At 41.6% G+C, this 23,323-nt stretch overlaps 1 protein-coding gene across 1 annotated transcript in view; it reads left to right on the top strand.

Annotated features, from left to right (window-relative positions):
* The first annotated feature begins 486 nt into the window (after positions 1-486).
* Positions 487-23,323, top strand: part of CPXM2 (carboxypeptidase X, M14 family member 2) — a 79,030-nt gene continuing 56,193 nt past the window's right edge. Inside the window, exon 1 of the mRNA XM_064464346.1 lies at positions 487-1,319. Coding sequence (XP_064320416.1) covers positions 992-1,319 — 328 coding nt within the window. The 5' untranslated portion in view covers positions 487-991. The remainder of the gene's footprint in view (positions 1,320-23,323) is intronic.

Below are 23,323 nucleotides of genomic sequence, written 5' to 3'. Positions count from 1 at the left end.
AAAAAAGGCCACTGATGAAACACGTCCTTCTTGGTTTTCAGCTGGGTTGAGTCCAAGGAGCTCCCATATACCCTAGGAGAAACCTCTTATAAATTAGCACGTGATATGTGTTGAGTTATATTAGTTATATATAACTAATTTATAGTTTATATGTATATAAATATATGTATAAACTACAAGAAGTTATATATAAACTATATGTAAGATATATATATATAAACTAATATAAACAATGGAGGCTGAGATCAGCGCTGGAGAGGGACCCTACATTTGTAAAAGCTAAAAAGAAAAAAAAACATGAAAGGGAATATATCACAACATATATGGGATGAGGATTATTTGCCACGGACCCACATCACATGTGTCTTCATGTATGCCCCGAGTCAAAGCACCCGCAGATGAACCCTGCCAGATGCAGGCAGGGTTCATTCCTGGCTCTGTGTGCCCACCCACATCTGCACAGCATCTTCTGGGGGAGGGAAACTCTTTCGTACACTGGCTGGGAGGCAAAGGCTGGCTGCCAAGTTTACTTTTCTTTGAATAAATGCTCTCTTGGATTAGCTGTGTGCGGGAGGACTAAAGAAACTGTTAGGGGATTTAGCTGAAACCGTCTTGTAACTCTGTTTTTGGAAGAAAGCAGCAACAACAAAAAAATGAAAGGCAGGAGAGGAAAAACAGCAAGCTAACCGCGCTGGAGATCCCACCTGCCAAATGCCGGCGGAGCAGAGAGCTTGTCCGTCTGTCTGGCTGGTGAGCCCGACGATCACATGCATCCCCGTCCTGCCCCCTCCCTCCGCAGCCCTCCGTCCCGCTGCGCTCCTTGCAACTTTTGCAAAACTAGCCCAAAGCGGAGACATTTTCCATGGGCAGGCTCCTTTAGCCCTCTGCGTCTCCTGGAGGGGGGTTGCCAGCTGCCAAGGCTCTCTGTTTTCCCTGTTTCCAAATAAAGTTCTGGGACTTGCAGAGGAGATTTCTGCACAAGCAAACGATAATGATTGCCCTTGGCAAGAAAGGCTCATGTTCTTCTCAACTCTGCCTCGCGCTCTGCGCCTTTGGGCTGGTAATGCTGGGGGATGTGTCCCGGGCTGTACCCATGGATGACCAGGATTACTACCTGCAGGAGATTAGCAACAGGGATCATTATTATTCCTTTCCATATCCTGGTGAAGAGTTTTTTCCTTTCACGGAGCAACCTGGAGAGGAAGGACCTGTCCGTGCTGCAGAGACAGAGGAGCACCCAGGGTTCAAACCAAGCAGGAAAGAGTTAAAACCGAAGAAAAGCAACAAAAAAGGAAAATCCATTCTTGAAACTCCACCAGGTAACTTTCCACCTCCTCCTCCAGAGCTTGGAGTCTGCTGAATCTCATGCTGACTGTGACTTTTAGCATTAATGAATATCCAGTTAATAGCAGTCTTGGTAATAATAAAAATAAATGTGCTCATAGTGATGATGACAACACATTAATTTTTAGAATCCCACAGAACAGATCTACGGAACTTTTATAGGCTTTTTAACCCTTTCATCATCCAGTAAACATATTTCAGAGTGGTAATGTGTTAATTATGCTGCACTCTAGCAAATATATGGACTTTTCCTTCTTAATTACACTTGGCACCTGGCTTGCTGTTAAAGCTGCTGTTCTATAAGCAAAAGAAGAGGGACAAATTCCATAGTAAAAGCTGACTGTATGTGGTGACACCTTACTTCATCCTTTGTCATTTTAATCTAAGAGAGGCTCCTGAATTAATTTTACTTATAAACCTGTGAATTTATTTGAGATTTAACTTTAAAGCCCTCCAGAGGAAGATACACGAACAAAAATCTTCCTGCAAAAGCCTAAGCCATAACAAGGTCAATTCAATTACTGACCTGTAAAATAAAGAAATTAAACAGGAACAAAAATACCTTATAATAAAAAAGGCCACCCTTAATTCCATTTTCTATTTTCTGCATTCAATTGGACAAAAACATGCAGTTATTAAAGTTTGCAGAAACTTGATCAGCTTTTACCATCCAGTTGCTCCCATTAAGAATTAATTGCACCACCCTGAAAGAAGAGTAATTTTCTTCTGCATTTCCTAAATGCATAGCAGGTACTTCACTGGTTTGGGACACTTTGGAGTGAGTTTGGCCCACATGATGAACTTTAAAGTTGTAAAATTTGGGGCCAAATCCCACTCCCCTACAGCTGAACTTCCCTTTACTTCGGAAGGAAACTTTTAATGTTAACAGCTGGAACATACGGCACAAAGGTTGCAATTTAGAGCAATTAATAGGTGCAATACAATAAAACAGAGGATCAAGGGTTGTAGAGTGTTACTAACTTTCTCACATCTAGCAGATAGTAAAAAAACTATTTTCAATTTAATGTTAACACTAACAGAAATTAATTAGCCTTTGATTAGCTTTGATGTGAGCTTTTCCAGTAATTAAGAGTGATAAGAAAAACCTTTTCTGAAATCTGGAAAATGGTTTGTGGGGCAGGCAGTCTGGATTGCCGGTGTAACTCAAGGCTGAAATCACAGATGACAGCAAATATACCTTGTCCAGGGGAGCAGGGACCCAGACATCTGTGCCCTTGGCTCTGCCAGAGCCAGGCAGCAGCTTCCCAAGCAGAAGGTACTGCTGTCTAGGTTTATTACCTAACCATTGGGAACACATGGATTTTTAAAGCTACCTGATTAGGTACCAGGCTTTTTCTTCTTCAGTGTTGTGGAAACAATACAGATTTCCAGCCTATAGTGGGATGTTCTGCAGTTCAGCTCTGCTTTTGCCTTCCTCATCAGCTTTTTCTCAATTTCCCCAGCACCATGGCTTCACACATACTCCACCAACCATGGAGCACCATGACAGCGATGAGGACAGCATCCAAACTGTGAGGGCAGTGTCCATTTGTCTTTACAGAGAGGAATCTTCCTTGTTCCCCACCCACTGCGCTGAGCACCTTACAGGTGCAAAGAAGGCAGCAGCCATACCAATAGCTACCTGCATCATTGTGGAGCACTCATCCCCTCCAGAACTGCTTTGGTTCATACACTGCACTCACAGCAGTAAAAAATTCAAACTATATTACACTGATGACCTACCAGGGAGGATACTGAGTCTGAATTTGGTCATTTCCTAAGAATGTTTGATCTTACAAATGGAATCACATTCATTTTTCTATACAGGAAATTGTGGAATTAGAAAGGAAAAAAAAAAGACCTCCTCAAACCTTCCCCAGAAAACACTCCATTGTGTGCCAACCAATTCACTTATGCAAGTCTCATCTAGTTTACTGCTTTTTGCTTTCAACCCTACCTGGCTCTCTGAGTCCACAGAGTTATTCTATTTCTGCATTCAGTCAGAAGGGGTCCTTCCTCAGCCTTCTCCTCTTCCTCGGCATAGCCAAGCACAAGGTCAAGGGGAGCATGGGAAAGGCTTGTGATGCACCACCAAAAGCAGCTGGAAATAGCTCAGTCCCTCCTTGCACAGGAGGCACGCACTCTTTTGACACAGCTGAGCTGCCAAGCTCCAAGCTTTCACCAGCCACGTGCAATAAGAGGTTTTAAAGGCTATGAGCTTTTAAAAAAGTAGCAAGAGGTACAACAAACAACTGATTCCCTCCACCAAACTTTCACTCCTTGCCCCAGTGCATGGAGACTTGACACCAACTCAACAAACTGGCCCTTAGACTTACTTTAATATGGGAAAATGCAGTGTATTTCCTTAGGAGCAGCTGAACTATTTTAACTGAAATAGCCATAATAAGCCCTAAGGCAAACACCCAGCAAAGAGAATGGTTACCATTTGTTAAAGACGCAAGGGAAAACAGGAGGTTTTTAGCAGGAAGTGTCAGGCAATTTTAACTGCAGACAGTGTTAAAAGTTCTCGCTATAATATTTGAAATTTCTCCTTTCTCCTCTGCCAAAGGCAGGGAAGGGCCAGGTCCTGCCAGTGCAGTGACTCCAGTGCTTAGTGCCATGTCACCATGTCACCGGGGATTGGTTTGAAATGAAGATTGAAAATCTGATCCCTCACTGAGGTGTCTGAATAATAATATATAATTTCTCACATTTGGCCTGTTAAGAGGACAGCTAGAAATAATAATAGCAGTTGCCAGACAGATATCCATTAATAGTAACTATAAAACTGGCTGGGTAAGTATGTGTGTCATGTACATATGTATACATTTAAGTGTTTATACATATATCTGGAACTGGAATGAATTTATTGGACACGCGGTAAATACAAAAATTTGATTTTTGTGAGGCTCACTGGCAGCCGGGCATGCGGGATTAATTAATTGTAACAAACAATAGCCTGGCTGGGAGCTGGGATGAAGAAAGCAGAGGACTGGGAATGTGTGATCTGCCCTTTGGCTGAGCAGCTGGTACTGATCAGCCCTAGCTTTGAATCAAAGCTGAAATCAAACATAGCAGTCTGAAGGACACAGCACATAACAGATGACATGGACTCGATTTATTTAAGCTAATAACTGAAGGTGGTGAGAATATAGATCTTTTCAATCTGTGAAATATTAATGTAGAAAGAAATCCTACTGATACCAGTGGGGTTGCAGTGGTTTTTTTTTTTTAAAGGAAGTATTATTAGAATCAATATTTGCAAATACTCAGTTGAAATATCAGTCTGCCTCCTTGCCCTTTAAATGACTCATAAATAAAGTGGTACTAGGTCATCCTTGGAAGGTAAACAGTTGGATTGACAGGCTTCTGTATATACATATTTCTATTTTCTAATTCCATCCTTGTTTGTTTAGGCCTCTATCCAAAGCCCATTCAAATCAGTGGAAAGACTCTTGTTAATGTCAATGTTTTTCTTTTATGAGGCCTTTAATAGAGTTTAATATATGCTGTCTCAGCTATCATCTGTGGGGCAGACCCCTATAAAAGCTTTGGGGGTCTGTCTGCGTACACTGAATGGTTTCTGGGGCTGAGGTCCCCACGAACACTGCTCAGTGTTGCACATTGTTCTGGGTCATGACTGAACAGTTCCCTCTGTCAATCCTATTGTGTCCAAATCTGCCACAATTAAATTTGTAATTATTGGATTTGATTTATGAAACTTATACTTGTTATAGTAGTTCTTCTTCTGGCCATACCTCAATTCTTGCTGCCTTTACAAAATAAAGGAGTGATGTTTATTTACATGGCAGTGCTCAGAAAGGGTTTTAGTGCACATCTATCTTATATTTCACAGGTCTTTCAGTGTCTGATCTCTGTGCAATCCAGCGGACATGTCTGTGTAGTAGTCATGATTTCCTTTGTCTTATCTGCTGCTTTCCCCAGGGTTGATGAAACTCTTCAGATGCATCACTGTTTACTTGCCCCATATTTAGGTTTTTTGTCTAATGTTGCCGTCTGTTCAACAATGTAATTCTTAAGGGTTTGGGTTTGTCTCTTTTTTAAATTTATGTAGTGCACAGGAATCTGTTGGATGGGTCGGGATATCATCGGACCAGGTGTCTGAGGAGGAGTCAGCAAGGGAAGGCAGAAAAGGGATAAAATGGCCAATGCAAGAAACCATGAAAACTATTTTGCAGAAAGAATTTGAATGTATAAAAATAGACTGACAGTCTACTAATTGAGGCATTTATCAAGATATGAGATAATGAAGGCTTGGAGAGAGATCAATGAGTGAGTAAGGAGGAAAAGCTGAATCATAGAGATGTTACTCAGGAAAAACTGTAAAGATTTTGTTGCAAAACGGTGAAGAAGACCTGAAGAGAGTATGAAGTTAAAAACATGACAAGTTTATGGTGTTACTGGCATTTGAGTGGTGGATTTGTTCACTAGGAAGAAGATAGGAGAGAGTGATATATAAGACATTGAACTGATAGCTGAAAGCACTTAAGAAGAGGTCACCAAGATACACCAGGTTTCCAGCTAGAACAGGAGGAAACATAGAAGGAAAAGGTAGCCTGTGAATCAGCATGGCCTGCCAAAATTGTGGTTTTGGATGGGATTAGATAGAGCAGAGATGGAAAGATGGGAGATTGAAAATAGTCAGGCAGGCTGAAGGTGGACCTAGAGAGCTGGGCAGAAGTCTAGGAGTAGGGGCAGTCATCAAAGTCAAAGTTTTCCAAAGACATTTGAAGTCCAGCATGTTGGACTTTGCTGGCACATTGAAGATGGGGTAATGCCTCAGAGCTCTGGCTAGGAAGAAGTCATTAGAAACATTGACAAGGTGCCTTTGAGTGGAACAAAAGGGCTGAAAGCCAGATGGGGTGGGTGACTGGCGTGGGTCTGGCAAGGAGCAGATCCAGCAGTGGCTTTCAGCAGCGTGTCTGGGAACTTAGAGTGAAGTTGTGAAGGGAAATGGGGCAGGAGCTGGAAATACAAAGAGATTTAGGGAGAACAGGAAACAGACTTTTGGGTTAGGGAACCGAATCAGAGGGTAGAATGAAGCTTGGGGGATGGCTGTGTGCATGGGCTGGTATTTAAGTGAAGGCTATTAAGTGATAAATGACTCATATAGTAACCAAGAAGAAATAAGCACAGAATTACCCATATTCTGAGTAATTACCAGCACTGTTGTTTTCTAGCCCATTGGTATCCTCTCCCTTAAACCTTGTAGATGGCTTCTATTCCTGAGAAGCCCAGAGAAAGTGGAGCATGCCTGTGACCTAGAATGTAGATTGTAATTTTAAAGCTTTTGTTTAAACTTCTTATCCTATCAACTTTTAAGAACGAGCTCATTGGCCCTAGGTGCACATCCCATGAATTTTAATATGACCTGTATCATGTCCTAATTGCCAGATGTGACAAGCAAAGATGAAAACATATGGCTTGTAATGAGCTTTCTTTCATCTACCAGCTTATATTTTCTCCCCAGCACTTCTACAAATAAGTAGAATAATGAAATATAAAATAGCTATTCCATTTAAAAGCCAATTCTTTAAAGAATGTTACAGCAAAAGAGGACAAAAGGTGACTAAGAATGAATCATGAGCAATGCCCTCAAAATTGGCCAAACCTTTTTGATTCATCTTTCCTTATCCATGGCTTCAATGAATAATGTAACATGAGAAACAAAAAATAGAATAAACACATTTGATTATGCTAGAGAAAACCGTTTTCTACGATAATTCTCCTAACAGTCTTCTCTGAATTCAAACTAATTTTTAAGGTGAGAAAAAATACCTCTTTAAAAAAGGGATGATTTCACTGAATAGTTTTTAGTAGTATGAACCTGAGTGTAGACTTGTTCCTGAAGTGCCAGCATATTACCAGTCCCTCATTATTTGAATTCATTCTTGGTTTTTAATATTATCCTCTGTTCAGTGAGCTGGCTAGACAGGTCAATCTGATGGTTCACAATCAAATGTCACTTATTCCTTTTGGTTTTGGAATGAAAACTTCTGTCAGTTACATGAACTTAGACTCTACCAAAAAGATGAAGCAGTGGAAAGTGTGGTGCAGAAGAAGCACTTTCTTGAATTTTCAATGTTTGCACCTTTTCTTTCTGTGATTTTTGAGCTGTGCCCAATTCATTGTCTATGTAAAAAGCAGATCACCAAAACATTTTTTGTCTGGACATAGAGTTGAGATTTGATTGTCATATTCACACATAGTGTTGTGCTTATATTAATTATTATATGTTTTATTTATTATTTATTATATATATAATTATTTTTGTTGTGCTTAACACAAGTGGTTGTGCTTATATTATTTTTATGCAAAGGATGCATCAGATCTGGTCTTCTCGCCAGACGGCTGGTGAGGTGGTGTCTTGTGGTGCTGCGTGTTCTATAAAGCAAGACTTTTTGAAATAAACATATAAATATGTGCCTTTAAAATTAGGTTTTCAGGAACTCAGGGAAAACAGGAACAAGCAAAGCTCTGATGTAGCTGAAATTATTAGCATTTTAAAATCCAGTGATTACACATGCAAAACACTCCATAGCCTTTACTCAGCTCAAACAGCCACCAAGAGAAAACAGGGGTGATAGGAATAATCACTCATGTTAGAAGATGACAATCACTTTTAATCTTTCTGTCCCTGGGACCTACCTTAATGGACAATTTGGTCCTATTTGATTCAATAGGCCATGAAGCAAAGGCAGTATTTGAGTTTCCTTCATTTGTGTGTGGGATTTTCAGGGATGGTCATGGCCATCATATCTATGCAGTTACATCTCCAATGTAGAAGTTACTTCTCAGTAACCTGCTGGAACATGCTATCCATGCCCAGGCAAGAATAAAGTGCATGGACAATGGAATAAGGGTATTTAGAGGGCACTGTGGCCAGCCCCGAGACGGATATCTAACACTGCTGCCGTCTGATTATTTTTTGTGATGGGAACTTTTTTTCCTGAGACATAGATGATGCTGATCACAAAGCACCACAGCTACCTCTTTCAAGGGCTTGCCTAGCTTCTGTGGAAACCTTCCTCTGGCTATTTCTGTTGACTTCAAAAGGTGTTTTGTGGGGTTTCTACATATCTGACCAAGTAATGAAAAACAGCTACATTAAACTGTTAGTAAAATACACTGCAATATTAATTCATTACTTCTGATGCAAATGCATTTCTAATTTCCTTGTAGCACAGCAAAAGAAACACTTAGGATTCCATTCCCCAGTTGTTTTATCATCCCAGTGTGGTGAAGAACAGGGTAACCTGTGTGTCTGCTATGTGCTGGAATGGCTGGAGCACCATCAGAGAGGAGCAAGGCATTTTATTCTTTGCGCAGTCACCAGGCAGTGTTAAATCAACTTGACAGGTGTAAAAGGAAAATTGTTTCTCTTTTCTACCCATAGCTAAAATTGGCAACAAAAAAAAGGTGAGAAAAACAAGAAGGGAATGAAGAGATGCCAGATGGTGACTGTCAGAGTCAGAGTGCCTATGAAGATACCAGAGGAAGTATGTGGGGATCATTTAATGCATCTTTGGAGTCCTTGGGTTTAGCTGATAATCTCTCTAGCCCTGTTTGAATTAAATTACAAAGGATAGTCTGGTGAGTCTGCTGATAGATATCTAAGCCCTCTTTTGGACATAAAATAGTTCCCTTCTGGTGGGTAACATGCACTGGCAAGCATGGACTTGTACCATGTTATTATAGGTTAAATAGAGATGAGGAAAGATTTCATTCCATATTTCCACGGTAATCTACATCATTGTTCTAAATAAAAAGAGGCTTTAAAGTGACTTTCTGATTCTGGAGGGTTGTTTAAAGGAGCTGTCTTAAAAATGGGAACCAGGCCAAATACACTGTAAAGTATATTTTACAAGAATGCCTTGTAAAAAATTACATGAGATAGATACTACTGATATGTCAGAGCTGGAGGAACACATTTTACTCTTGGTTTAGGAATAGTGAATGATTTTCTATTCCAATACATGAGTGAACCCCAAACCTGCATTTCATGGTCTGTGTGGGGCTGCAGTGAACTGCATCCACTGGGGTTTGATACTGCAGAAAACCACAAAAAGGTTGGCAAGCTTCAGCAGAGCGTAGTGACTTCCAGTAACTATTGCTCATGGGTAAACTCTAATATCTGATTTAGTAGTGAAAGCACCCAGATACAGTATTAATCCTCTGTTTACTTGTGGTTATTTATGGTATAGGAATTATTTACAGTACAGGTCTGTAAATAATAGTAAATAATACAGTTCTACACCTGCTTTCAAACATTAGCAGGATGCTAATGCTGCTGCATCCAACAGTCCGAACAAGGAATGTAATAAAAGTTGTTCTATATGTAAATTAAACATAGCTCAGGTACTGGCAGCTTACACTTCCTTTTACTTTTTTTCTGCTACACAGTGTACCTACTCTGTAGTTTCTAGCTACCAACATGGAAAATATTACTTTCAAAGTGAATAGCGTAGCTGATTAATTTAGCTCTTTTTTTTTTTTTTTTTTTTTTGGTTATTCACTTAAAGATCTATTTGGGGGTTTATCTTTCTTTTTCATTAGCATGAATTGCCTGACAGACTTCTTGTATGACTATACGTCAGCCTTGGGCTGCTTGTGTATTATGTGAGGTATGTACACAGCAATAGTAGTATTCTGCCATAATCAACGTGACTCCCAAGGACCAAGTTCAACTAACAACACAACTTAAATTTTCATGAAGTCAATATTAAAGGGTTAAGTGCATTTTTAGAGTTGTAAACTTCTAAAAATACAGGAGTTTTGAAAGAGTTGTGGTCTTATGCTCAAGATGACAGATTAGAATCTAAGAGAGAAGCTCCTGTTCTTAGGAATATGGCCACAGCTAGTTACCATTTTGGTAGTGGTGATTGAAACTGTAGTTGATCTTTCTCTATTCCACCCATTGTGGGTTAATACAAATATCAAAATAATCATCAGGGCAGGATTTATTATCCCCTAGCCCTTCAGCTGGAGAATCACGCTCATCTATCTTTGTTCTCCAAACGTCCTTCTGAGCTTTATGAAAAGAGGAGTATCTCCGGCAGTGTGGGCTGAGAGCACCTGTGTGCCTCGGTAGCTTGATGTTCAGCAACTTCCCCTGCGAGGTGTGCGTTCACATCAGCAATGAGAGTGCCTTAGCCATCTGGGCAAATGCCTGACGTCAGATAAAGGGAAACACCCTGTTCCGTTGCCACGTCTGGTGGCCGTGTTTCACCCAGAGCCTGGAGTGTTGGACAAGTTCACAGTGTACTGATCTGTTCCGGAGATGTGGACAGACAAACGCTCAGTTTTGAATCCTAGTACATGGCATCTTCACCATCCAGAAAGAGACACTACTGGATACGCTAGGTACAGCATTCAGCTTTTCTATAATGGGACTTGGTTGGTTTAAGCACCAGAGTCCTGTATTCAGCTTGTTCTTATTTCTTTTGGACCTCAACAGCTCATCCAGACAATGGCTAACAGAGCTTCCTAAATCTGATTTCCTTTCTAGATTATGGGGTTGAATGCTTCCTGTAGATCATTTCTTCCTCACACTCCCACACGTCATAAATTCAGTAGTTTTCTTGTCATTTCCCTTCTTTTTGGCTCTACAAGGTTGATCCTCCTGGCTGGGGCCGAAAGCGGAACCTGAGGGGGAACCCCAAAAGTCCCTGCTTGAGTTCCAGAGTATTCTCTGGCCTACAGAGGGGGTCAAGAGGCCTGAAGTCTCCATTTTCCCCAATTTGCCTTTTACCTGTTTCCTCATATGAACTTTAGAAAGCAAAGGTGTCTCCCATTTCCAAGGGAGTTATGTTTGACAAGAGAGTACAGAGTGAGAATAAGTATCTCCTTCCTCTAACACATCCAAGATTTACTGTAAACTGCCCAAGTGCATTAATCATCACAGTGTACTGGGAGACCGTGTTGTTTGCAATGGGAGCAACTGAAAAACCTCTTTCTCATTCTTTCCCAGAAATCAGAGTATTTTTATGTTCTCCTCTTCCAAGATACAATGTTTTATGGTGACAGGTTTATGGCTCCTCTCTACTGTCAGCGTTCACCTAAAACATCTGTCAAATGAAGGGAAAAGTTCAAAGTACCTTAGATGATCCGACCTCAAAACTGGATGTAAGGATTCCCTACCACCACGATTATGACCAGCCCTTATGCCAGATTTGGCTTCAACACACTCTTTTTTCCCCAAGAGAATCTGCAATAGTGTAATGAGTTTGCCCCATACACATGACAGAGAATGTCTGAACATAGGACCAGACTACAACCCTCCCAAAGATTCATCATAAGCTTAAAGCAGAAATTTTCATTTCAGCCAACCAACCTTTCACATGCGATTGTCTAAAAGTAGAACTTAAAACTTCAGCCTTTGACAAGATGATTTTTCTCTTTTTCCTCCTAACTGCTTATGCACGGAGAAGTTAAAGAGAACATTTCAGAAACAGTTAGAATGATGTTTGCCATCACAACCTGGTTGACAAGTACCTAACCCCAAAGGATACAGCCAGTTTTATCCCACAGAGTATTTAAACCTCACTGCCTTTACATTATTTAAATTCCAAGCAAAAATTCCAATACTCTGCTAAAAGTATGTCTGGGTTATATACAGCCTATACACACAGCTGGAGAGAAGGCTGGAATTTCCCAGGGTAAGTCCGGACTCGGATCTGCTCCAGGACACAGGTGACACAAGAGCGTGGGGACATGTACCGTCTGCAGTGCATGCCACTGGGGCTGGAGGCTTCCCCTAAGGCGAGGCAATAGCTCTTATGCTGCTGGTGAATAGAGGGCTGGGAGAGGAGAGGAGAGGAGAGGAGAGGAGAGGAGAGGAGAGGAGAGGAGAGGAGAGGAGAGGAGAGGAGAGGAGAGGAGAGGAGAGGAGAGGAGAGGCGAGGAGAGGAGAGGAGAGGCGAGGCGAGGAGAGGCGAGGAGAGGTGAGGAGAGGCGAGGCGAGGCGAGGAGGGGAGAGGAGAGGAGAGGAGAGGAGAGGAGAGGAGAGGAGAGGAGAGGAGAGGAGAGGAGAGGAGAGGAGAGGAGAGGAGAGGAGAGGAGAGGAGAGGAGAGGAGAGGAGAGGAGAGGAGAGGAGAGGAGAGGAGAGGAGAGGAGAGGAGAGGAGAGGAGAGGAGAGGAGAGGAGAGGAGAGGAGAGGAGAGGAGAGGAGAGGCGAGGAGGGGAGAGGCGAGGAGAGGAGAGGAGAGGAGAGGAGAGGAGAGGAGAGGAGAGGAGAGGAGAGGAGAGGAGAGGAGAGGAGAGGAGAGGAGAGGAGAGGAGAGGAGAGGAGAGGAGAGGAGAGGCGAGGAGAGGCGAGGAGAGGAGAGGCGAGGAGAGGAGAGGCGAGGAGAGGAGAGGAGAGGCGAGGCGAGGCGAGGCGAGGAGAGGCGAGGAGAGGCGAGGAGAGGCGAGGAGAGGAGAGGCGAGGAGAGGAGAGGAGAGGAGAGGAGAGGAGAGGAGAGGAGAGGAGAGGAGAGGAGAGGAGAGGAGAGGAGAGGAGAGGAGAGGAGAGGAGAGGAGAGGAGAGGAGAGGAGAGGAGAGGAGAGGAGAGGAGAGGAGAGGAGTAGCCACAGCCACCAGGGTCCAGCACATACCCCAGCTAAGATAAAAATTGCTTACAGCTTTTTTGGCAGGTATTTTTTTCCTCAGGCTTCTCTGGATGCCTTTGGATCCCAGCAGAGGACTGCAGTCCAAAATTCTTGCAGGATCCTCAGATGAGTGTCTGGCATCTGGTCCAGTTCATTTGCATCAGGTATTTCATTAGATATATGTAAGTAGCAAAAAGAGGCCCCCAAAAAATCTTGTTTCCATCTTGTAGTGGAACAGATGATTGGGAGATCATATATAGAGGCAAAAAGCTGTAAGTCTTCTTCCAGAGACCCTTGAAAATGCTGACGAAGTGAGCCCAGGTATGGCAAAGGCCCAGAGATAGGTAGGATGCATGAGGCTCAGAGAATAAAAATGGATAAATTCCTCAGCTGCCAAACTTGCAGCCCAGGAGGAATGAGGGTTGAGGTATCTGGTCACTGATATCACGAGGTATAGCATCTGTTCTCTGCCTGAATGACTGAATTCTTTATTTAAAAAGAGAAGAAAATATGAAGAGTAATACACTGTTGATCTAACTTTTCTGCAAAACTACTGCTTTTGCTTGGGATCTGAAGACACTTCTAGAAAAGAGAAAAAAAAAAAAAAAAGGATGATGTCTGTCTGCAAGCAATAGTTCAAGTCCACCGTGAACTAAGAGCAAAGTTCTCAACCAGTAGATGAAGGCATGCAGTGTTATTTTAAACTATTACATGAAAAGGGGGGAAAAAAAGTCTTGTAGGTCTACTTTCAAAATAATCCAAATCATGATGAAGGCTAGTAGCATGTGGAATACAAAATATTGCAGACACATCTGAATTGTTTGATATTGCTAATATGCAAACGGAAAATAGGTACTTGGGGTTTTTGATGCTTGAATACTAGTCAAACGGCAATCGTACTGACTGATTGAGTAAGGGCCCCTACATTCTTACAAGAGGAATAGAATGGGAAACTTTTCAAAATATGATAAAAAATGCAAGCATGGAGTTATGTGGCTAAAATGCCACAGAGTTCTTTGAGAAAGTGGAAAGAAAATAGCACAAATTATTCCTCTGAAAAACCATTCCATATTTCTGTTCATTAATCCTGAATCAGATTTTTTTCCTCCCAATTAGGAAGTTGAAAAATGGGGGTGGGAAGGGTGGGGAGCGGGGCAGGGATGGGGGAATTTTGCTTCAGGGAAGCTTGCCTTGAACCTTTCTCTATTCCACCTCTTTTCAAGTGCAGGGTACTTTTGCTTACTAAATACCCCCAGCTCTGGTGGGTGGGAAGGAGAATGGGCTCTCCAAGGCAACAGCCGTATTAATAATAAGTCCCAAATCATAGCCTGCACTTTTCACATTAGCGCATTCATGTTTTGCAGTGGAGACAAGGGCTCTGTTGGTGCCAACATGGGCTATTGCTAGCACGGCACTAACCTCATGGGGCAAGTAGTGTAAATTAAGGTTAATTTGAATGCTTTCCTGGGCAGTTCTCTTGGGGTCCACAGGCTGGCAAGTGCATTGCCTTCAGTTCAGGTCTTTGGGCTTTCAGACTTGAGCGAGCATACACACATGCAATTTTAAACTCACTAATAACTCACATTTTGTATCATTTAAAGCTTCTGACACACTTTGCTTTGAATCAGTGAAACCTCCTGCATGCTAAGTGTTTAGCCTGTGATTATGAGCTTTTGCTGGACCAGGGCTAAATTGTTAAACAAAGCAGAAAAGATGTTTAGACAGAATGAATTTTGGGAATCTTTTGTGGGCTGCATAAAGCTGCAAGATCGTAGGAAGCTGGAATAAGGAGGAAGGACCTCTGAACACTCAGTCATTTGAGTTGGAGAAGTGCCCACCCTTTGAGATGTTTGTCTGAACCTTGCTTGAACTGTTTCAGTTCCTTCACTCTGTAAGTTGGAGCTGGAGCTTCATAAGACCTTCCCTGCTGAACCTCCAGTTCTTCCCTCCGATCAGATTAGAAAATCAAGAGCCATGGTATTTTTAGCATTTCTCTTTCTGTGGGCAGGAACCTCAGAGGCTGAAATACTGAGTGCTCAAAATTTAAAAGATATTCACTGAGCTTTTAAAACCACAGAAGCCTGGTGCTTGCTTGGTCTGGGGGCATTTTTTAAAATTATTGGTTTTAGTTCCCTAAATTGGCTTTTCCATGACTAGCTTGAGGGCAGGTAGCAAGGGGGAAGTAAAATGGATGGACTATGGTATGTGCCATTGCCTTTTTGCTAATGAACATCTGAAAGCTAAAAAGTCATCTGGAAATTGAAATCCTTTGGGAACTTGAGCAAAAGCTCTTGGGAAGCACAGCTGGTGAAATGTGGGAAAAGGAGACCCTGACTGCAGAGCGAGAATGTGTTTTCTGAGTTCCTTACAAATCCTGCCTTTTCCAGAAATTACTTTAGGGAATAATTAATTGCCTGTGCAAGCTGAGCTTTGTGCTTAGATTTCTTCATCGATGGTGCATTTTCCAGTGGAATTCCTGCACTGCCCTGGGGTTTGTGTCCCCACAGGGAGACCAAGCACTGGTCACAGACCTGTTCCCAAGGGAAGCATCCCTCCTGCACCCCTCCCTGTACCCCAGCAATTCCAATCCTCTGATCTTTAGCCTTTTTCCATTATTTTCCCCCTTTTTTTTCCTTTTTCTTTCTTTCTTTTTTTTTTTTTTTTAATAAGGCTAGTCACATTTCAATCCAGGCCAAGGTTGATTTTTGCAAATCTTAGGGATTTAATTGTTTCCTGAAGTTTTACTTCCTTTTGCTTTGAAGTCTAAAATACTCTGCTTTCAGGGTGCTTCTCGAGGGTGCAACAGCTTGGACATAGGGTGTTTTAAAGGAAAGAAGAAAGATCTGTTATATGAGTTCCTAAATGTTTTGCTTTTCAGGACTTCTGGGTATATCCAAAGAACCTCCAATTATTTTCTATGTGCACTTGGCCAACTTTTCATCCCTTAACTAGAACAGTCTTCCACTGTTTGGGACTTTAAATGTATTAGCCACTTCTGACTTTTTAGCACTGTCTTAGAGCAGCGCTTGAATCATCAACCAGGCAATTAGAAAATCAGAAGTCCATCAAAAAGAATATTTAAATGAAAAGCAAACAAGCCAATGAAACTTATTTTTTCTTCTGCTGTGCTCTGGAAAATACAAACTGACTCCTTTTTCAGGTCTGCGAAGGGGCACAAAGTTTGAGTTCGGGTTAATTGTAACCACACAACTTTCTTTTGAAATCATTGTCTGAGCAATAGCTCCAGGCACTACAGTGACTTCTATGCTTTATAAGAAGTGTTTGTTTTTATTCATTCCTCTTATTATTTCATATGAAATAATAACAACAGATGTGATTTTAGAAAATGTATAAAAGTCTAAACTCACTGCTAGAGCAGACGCACCAGGTCTCTATAAAAACTGAGACTTACAATTTATAAAGGTTTTAAAACCAAGTTGGATTGATTTTAGGTATTTCCTGTCACAGGCTCTCTATATAGGTCAAGTATTTAGCCCAGATGTGCAACCTGGAGGAGGGCTAGGCAGCCACTGAGACCAGCCTGTGCAGGGTGATGCCTCACAAATAGACTCTGAAGCTTGAGCGGTTGCTCCCACCCCCTCAGTGATGTTCCCTCGTCATGGGCAGCACAGTTACTGCTGCGAGAGGAGGGGTGTTAATTGCAAGGGGTATAAGCACAGCTGGGTGCTGGGGTATGGTGGTTGACTTGGCAATCTCTGCTGAAGTTGTCAGCTTGCCTTTGAGGGTCTTGTTGCTTGTGCGTGGAGGTGTGTTTGCAAGATGTGGTTGTCTACATGAAGAAGAGGCAATTTTTAATGTCAATTCTGATTAGCAGCATATTCTTTGGAAAGATTTAAAATTGGCAAAGATAGTTTTTCACAAAGCAGCAGGGGAGGAATGACTCTCAGAAAGATGACCCAGTACTAGGTCTCACCGCAGATACAGGCTACTTCTATTCTACATTCTATTGGTAAATGTGTATTTTCAGTTTTAATCATGAAAAAATGAAAGATGGTATTTCAGCTCACACCTAAGGTGACTAATGACTGTCTGCTGCCTAAAGGCATAGCTCATACTACTTCATCATGCTGCCTCTGAAGTTTGCTGGCTCCCATCAAGAGCTAAGTCAGAAAGCTAAACAGCTTACTAGGAAACCCAAAACTGAAGAGCAAAGTGATTCTCTCTTCATCCCTGATTTACTTGTGTTAGGCTTTGGACTGCTTCATGAAAGGAAGCTAACGCATCTGTTTCGATATCATACACCAGGTTTTGCACCTTATAGAAAAGTAAAAGAAATACAGTTTGGTCTCTGCTAGAGCCAAACTTGATTAAAAGTTGAATAATGTTAAGTAGTGCTGACCGGGAAGTGGCTGATTTCAGTCTTTCTCAAGTGTAAATTTAGTTCTTAGGAATGGAGGTAACTATAGTAGTGGCGATAAAATTTAATGGCTCGTCAGTACTAATGAGACCTCCTTCACAATCTCTCAAGTTTTTGCTGCTCTATGTGTGTGGGCTTCCTGCGTGTGCAAGGGGGAGTGCAAAGGTGAAAACTGGGTCATATCAGAGTGGTGCCACCTATTTCAGGGAAATTAGGTGGTTTTAGAGAACTGCTGAAGCTGTTCATGTGTATTTCACCACTAGGGCTACTATAGCCCCTGGTATATAATTCTGATCCTCCTGTTAGAGCGTATACAGCTGCTTTCCTATGTCCTCCCACTTGGATACTTCACTTGTGCAGCCTGGGATCCCTGTTTTGTTCCAAAAGGGTAGCTCTGCTGCAAAATCCTTAAAGCTGACAGAATTCATGGTAGGTGCATGTTTCCAGGGCCCAGAGTTATGGAAAATTTCTAGGTTATGTATGTTTAAGGAATTTCCTGACTATGCTGTCACTCTACAACTGCATAGTGAATGTGCTATACCTAACTATGGATATATTTATTTCTGTATAAAGTTGCTACTACAGCTTTCATAGAGGGGGAGGAAAATAATTGCACCATAAGCCAATTTTATACTCAAACAACTGTTTTTATGCAGCTGTCCTATTTTTGGTAAAATACACTTAAATGGAATTGTTAAAGTGGTTAAACTTTAGCACTTTAAAGGTGTCTCATTTATAGGGCCAGGGTAGTATCTTAAGATAGTAGCTATTTTCTGTCTTGATTTTCTATTTGTTAATAGTATTCCAAGTTTCAGTGTTTATTTTTAATGGCTACAATTAACGTTCTTATTGTAGAACCTTTGGTCTTGCAGTACACCTCAGTGATTCAATATTTTAAGCTATTTCTGGCACGAACACGTTGGACAGATATGCGTTTTTAATGGTAATTTTAGTCCTATATCCAGCCATTGTGCGAGCACTCTGCCTCCATCGTTTGGCTAAGTCTATTTGTTTGGCTCTGGAGAAAAAAGGATTGTTCTCATTTTTGATGGCTGTATTCAGTTTTGTGGCTTTAGCTGGAATTACAAAAAGTCTTCATCCTGTGCTTCAGAAAAACATCAGAGGAGATATTTTAAAATTAATAGCACAGAAGCCAGCCTTAGTCAAAACTCATAATAAAAAGTTGAGAACTGATATGATATTTTTCAGGCTGTATTTTTTTAGGTCATTAAAGGGAGTGAAATGTCTTTTTCAGAGCAACTAAACACACATATTCCTTTGTAGAGGGAGTAGAGGATTTGTCAGGTTTGGGTACAACTGAGGGGGTACCTTGTACTACCAACCTCTGGAAACCTTTCCTGGGGCTATGCCTACAGTGATACTTAATGTCCCCGTATGCTGATGATCTGCACTGAATACATCTTGTACTGGCATAATTCCTTTTGTTAATGGCCTGGATGCCATGACCAGGATTGCAATATGATTCCCACCCTGTCCTTTCCCATGTCAGCTCAGCAAGGTGGTGTTCTCACGGGCAGCGAGGCAGAAACTCTGCCATCCCTGCCTGCACCTCCCTTTTCTCTGCCTTTCTCTTCTTCTAAAGAGGTGTGGGGAAAGAGAGGTGAAGCCAGATGAAGACATGCAAGAGCTATGGAAAATGTTTCCATACCTACCCACCTTTTCACCTGGAGGAGTCTGTTTCCTGCAGGCATGTATGGGTATGGTTGCTTCTTCTCCCTGAGCATAAGGACCACAGGCACCAAAAAACAGAGCCAGGAGGAAAAATGGAAAATGCTTCTTGTGCCCAAGCATGCTAATTTTGTACATGTGGGATCAGGCTCCTTTTTTGTCCATGTCATAAATCGCGTCATCTCCTACGCAGGCTGTATGATGGCAGCAGTAGGCAGCTCAGGGAATATCTATGGTATCTGGAGTTTAGATGAGCCTCCTGAGTCTGAAATCTTGGCCAGAAAACTCCCAGAGAACAGGCTTTCTGGAAATTCCTGCTTCCAGCTGTGCCAGGAATAATAGAAGCTCTTCCTGCTAAATGTGCTGTTTTGTTGCATCTAGAACCAGCCGCAACCTGGGTTTGTGAGGGAACAAATATGAGAAAAGTAATGAAAGAAAAAAAAGTATACTTTCTGAATCTCAGAAATGTTTGGTTTCACGTCACACCCGACCTAAAGGATCAAGATAATTCTTATTTTATTCTTTATGTGTCTTTAATTGCTGAAATTTCCCTCAACTCAAGCAGGAAAAGAGACACTTTTACCCTTGCATAGTCTGTATCCTGCAACTTCTCAAGTAACTGTTGTTCCCGATCCTGCCGGCTGGTGCACAGTGTTCAGGTGGTGTAAAGAAAGCACGGGAGTGTTCGGTGTCTTTGCACCGCAGGAGGGCTCTGTGTGTCACTGGTATGGTGAGGACACAACTCTGGTGGCCTTGAAACCACCTCAGGGCTTTCACTCTTGTCTGCTGCCACTGACTCCAGTGGACACCTTCCCTGTCCAGGACTGGCCTTGTGCCATCAGGCAGGAGCTATTTGCAACCTCTCTGTGACTACCTCCTTTCCTAAAGAGTGAGTTCAATATTTGAAGCATGGGTAGTGTGGGACACATGAAAAACCATTGCAGCAAATCTTCTGCTGAGACTACTAGCAGGGAAAGGAATGTGTTTACCTGGAAGACAAAGCAGTGCCTAGCAAGCAAGCTAGGATTAAAAAGTACCTCCCTCTACCACAGGCTACAAGGCTGTCAAAACACAGCTCCTTGGTCCAGAGGCAGCCACTGAAGAAGGTGGTTGCAAAGAAGAGGCATATCTGATCATCAAAAGCGGCCCTGAGCTATCAGATGAGTAACATTTGTGGGACCCTCACTCGGGCTTTGCCCTCACCTAGAGCCCATAAAATTGTTCCTCCGGATTTAAGGAGGATTTGTGTCTGACCTCTAACAGAGCTGGGTTTTGTGGCTTCTAACCTAAAGTGTTTGTGGCTTTTTTTTTTAATCTTCAACAGCAACCATAAGGATAAAAGTATGTTGCAGTGCTGTGATAAATATTGCTCTTTCCCTCTGAGAGAAGTCCCTGACGTCTTAAACCCCCATGCAGTATTTGTTGCTTGTCCTAGAAAAATATACAGCTTTGATGCAACATTAGAGAACAATTAATGTTGTCTTAGGACAGAAAATTTTGGCATCAATTTAATCCTTTATTTGATATATGATCTGGGACTGTAATTCAGTTCTTTAACTTCTATATAGGGGATTTGTTGTAAGTGCACATTGCTTGCTTTGTTCTTTTATTGCCCTGGGAATGGGTTTATAAGAAACAGCAAATAAAAGCAAACTGTGTGTGCTCGAAGAACCTTCACCTGCCTGTACTGCTTCAATTAATCTGGGGTGCATGGTGGACTGAATTCAGGCCAGAAAAGAAACTAGTATGTATTGCTAGCAACACTTTGGACATGAGCAAAGTCAGAAAACCACTCAGACTGAAATGCATGGACCTGTTTCCAGGGAAAAGCTGGGCCACACCAAGTATAGAGTGTGATTCATGAACATCTGTGGAAATTTCACACTTCCACAATCATATTGTCAAAACAGCAAAATTTAGCTAGACCACGCTTCCCCCACAAATGTCCTGAGACTGTAAATATAACAAATTATTTAGAAATCAGAGAACTTTGTTCTGTTTAACTCAGCCCCCACAAAGGCTGTCCGTCACAGCAAAGCAATCAAAAGATATTTTCATCAAATAGCAGGTCAGCAGAAATGTGTTTTTACTGTTATTTCACCTTCCAGGTTCACTGCAGAATTAAAATTCTTTGCAGACCTGTGACCTAAGCATTAGTTGTGACAAGGGACTTAGCCAGAGTTTCCATTAAAAGCTTCTGCTGTTGGGAGATGAATTATCAAACATACTTTTCATAGGAAAATTTCTAAAGTTAGCTATAAGGGTAAAATTTATTATATTGAACTCATTAAGATTTTTTGCCCAAGACGATAAATATCTAGAATAGTATTAATAGTATAATAACTGTTAAAGCCTTCATCCCCCGAAATATATGTTTGATTTTGTGCTTAACTTACCTATATCATAGCTTCACAGATTTGCACCTTCTTCGTTAACTATATGTTTAAGTGTTTTTCTTAAACAAGGGCTAAATCCTGCATCTACCCTGGGACAGCGCAGAAGAAGAAACAGGGAATCAAAACCTTAAACTAAACCTGTTTTATGACATGGGATTTTGCCATGAGACACCTGACCATACTCTTTTGGCAAGATATGTGTTGATTCCCCAGAGAACAAGGTCTCCAGAGAAGGGCTGAGTCTATGGCCAAATCTGATAAGCAAATGTGTATACAGAAAGAAGAAACTGGTATTAATTATAGTGATAGGTTGTTACTAAAAACAGAAATAACACCCTAGAGCACATTGTGCTGGCTCCATACCTGCTCTCCTAACAGTGACAGATCATCTCTGTTGCTGTAGGTGCCACTGTCATTCCCCGACTTGGGCAAACTCTGGCCACACTAAGACCAAGATATGCAATGTGGTTTTGACCCTCTAAACTGACCCACATGATTTTTAAAGATACTTCAATGTCTGTTGTTGCTGCTGAATGCAATGATAACTTGGGATGTGCTGCATTACTGAAAATCATACTGGCAGTGTACGTTTTGATGGAAAATGCACAACTTAAATCAGTTACAACGGAAGGGTGAAGAGGTCTTCATAGTTATCAGAGTGATGTTGTTCTGTTGACTTTGGTGGTGCAAGCTCAAGTCCCAAATGCAAAGCTACAGATATCAACAGCAACAACAAAACATCATGGCACTAAAACCATTCTTTGCATAGAGAAAATTCTGTGTTAACTCACCATCAACACTACATTGACCTCCTGTTGTCTTCTGTGAACTGCTGTATCTCTGTAGTGTAGCATTCTTTCTCCCCAAACAAATGTTTTGAAGTACACAGGGGTTCTTATGTATTTAAAAATTACAAAGCTCCTGGAGCTAAAACACATTTAGAATCATAAAAAATAAATAGTCAGAGTACATTATGCCTCCAAATGTCAAGGAGGCTGTCAGCCTGCACGAGGCTGATGTTTCTCCATTTCTAGATCTGAGCATCACTGTGCATGAGGAGTTAGACAAGAACAGACTTGCGGGAGTTTAAAAGGATTATAGGTATGGCTTGTAAAAATATAAGTGAAAAGGAAACATGATGCTTCATTTTTCTCTCCATTTGAAATACTGAACATATTCCTAAATTGATGGAAAATATTCTTTAAATAAAACAATACTATGTCTCTTATGCCCCCGAAAGAACAGTTCAGGATGGCTCCCTAAATGCATCTTTATTAGATACAAAAGCTATAAAGACAATCTGTGCTTATCTGACAATCTTTATTTAGACCAGAAGAAGATAAAATAAAGAAATAATTTTGGCAATAAAGATGAACAGAATTGTTTTCCTTGCCCTGCTGATACATATATCTTCTACTTATGGAATTAATGTGTTTCTAAGAATGCCTGCCAATACAGTTTTACCATAAAGAACAGCAATATTGCAGCAGAGCACTATAATTATACTGCAGGTGTAAAGACAGCTGAGCTGCAGAAGGTAGTTCTTTTGACCAGTTTCAGTGGAAGATGCTGCATCAGTAGGGCACAGCCATCACGAGGCTGAAACTGCCTTCAAACCTGGGCTGATATCCTTGCACAGAGCCGTGTTGAGATTGCAAGTTGAGTTGATGTTGGCTTGAGAAGGGAGCTCAGTAGCTCTTTTGGGCTGTGCTCTCAGTATAGGCAAGCCCTAAACTGTAGCTGGTAAGTTCAGATTTCAAAAGATGAGGTTATGACTGAAGTAATTCTCAAGTGTTTCCCCCTCCTGACTTCAAGGGACAGGCCATTGCAAACAGTGTTGAAGTATCAGAAATGCCTTGCTGCCCTTAGCTGGGATACAATCATCTGTCTGGCTAGCAGACACGT

Source organism: Phalacrocorax carbo, chromosome 12, assembly GCF_963921805.1.
Source record: "Phalacrocorax carbo chromosome 12, bPhaCar2.1, whole genome shotgun sequence".
In the NCBI taxonomy this organism is placed as follows: Eukaryota; Metazoa; Chordata; class Aves; order Suliformes; family Phalacrocoracidae; genus Phalacrocorax; species Phalacrocorax carbo.
Note: the sequence above shows the minus strand (reverse complement) of the source record. Positions and strands in the feature narration are given on the sequence as shown.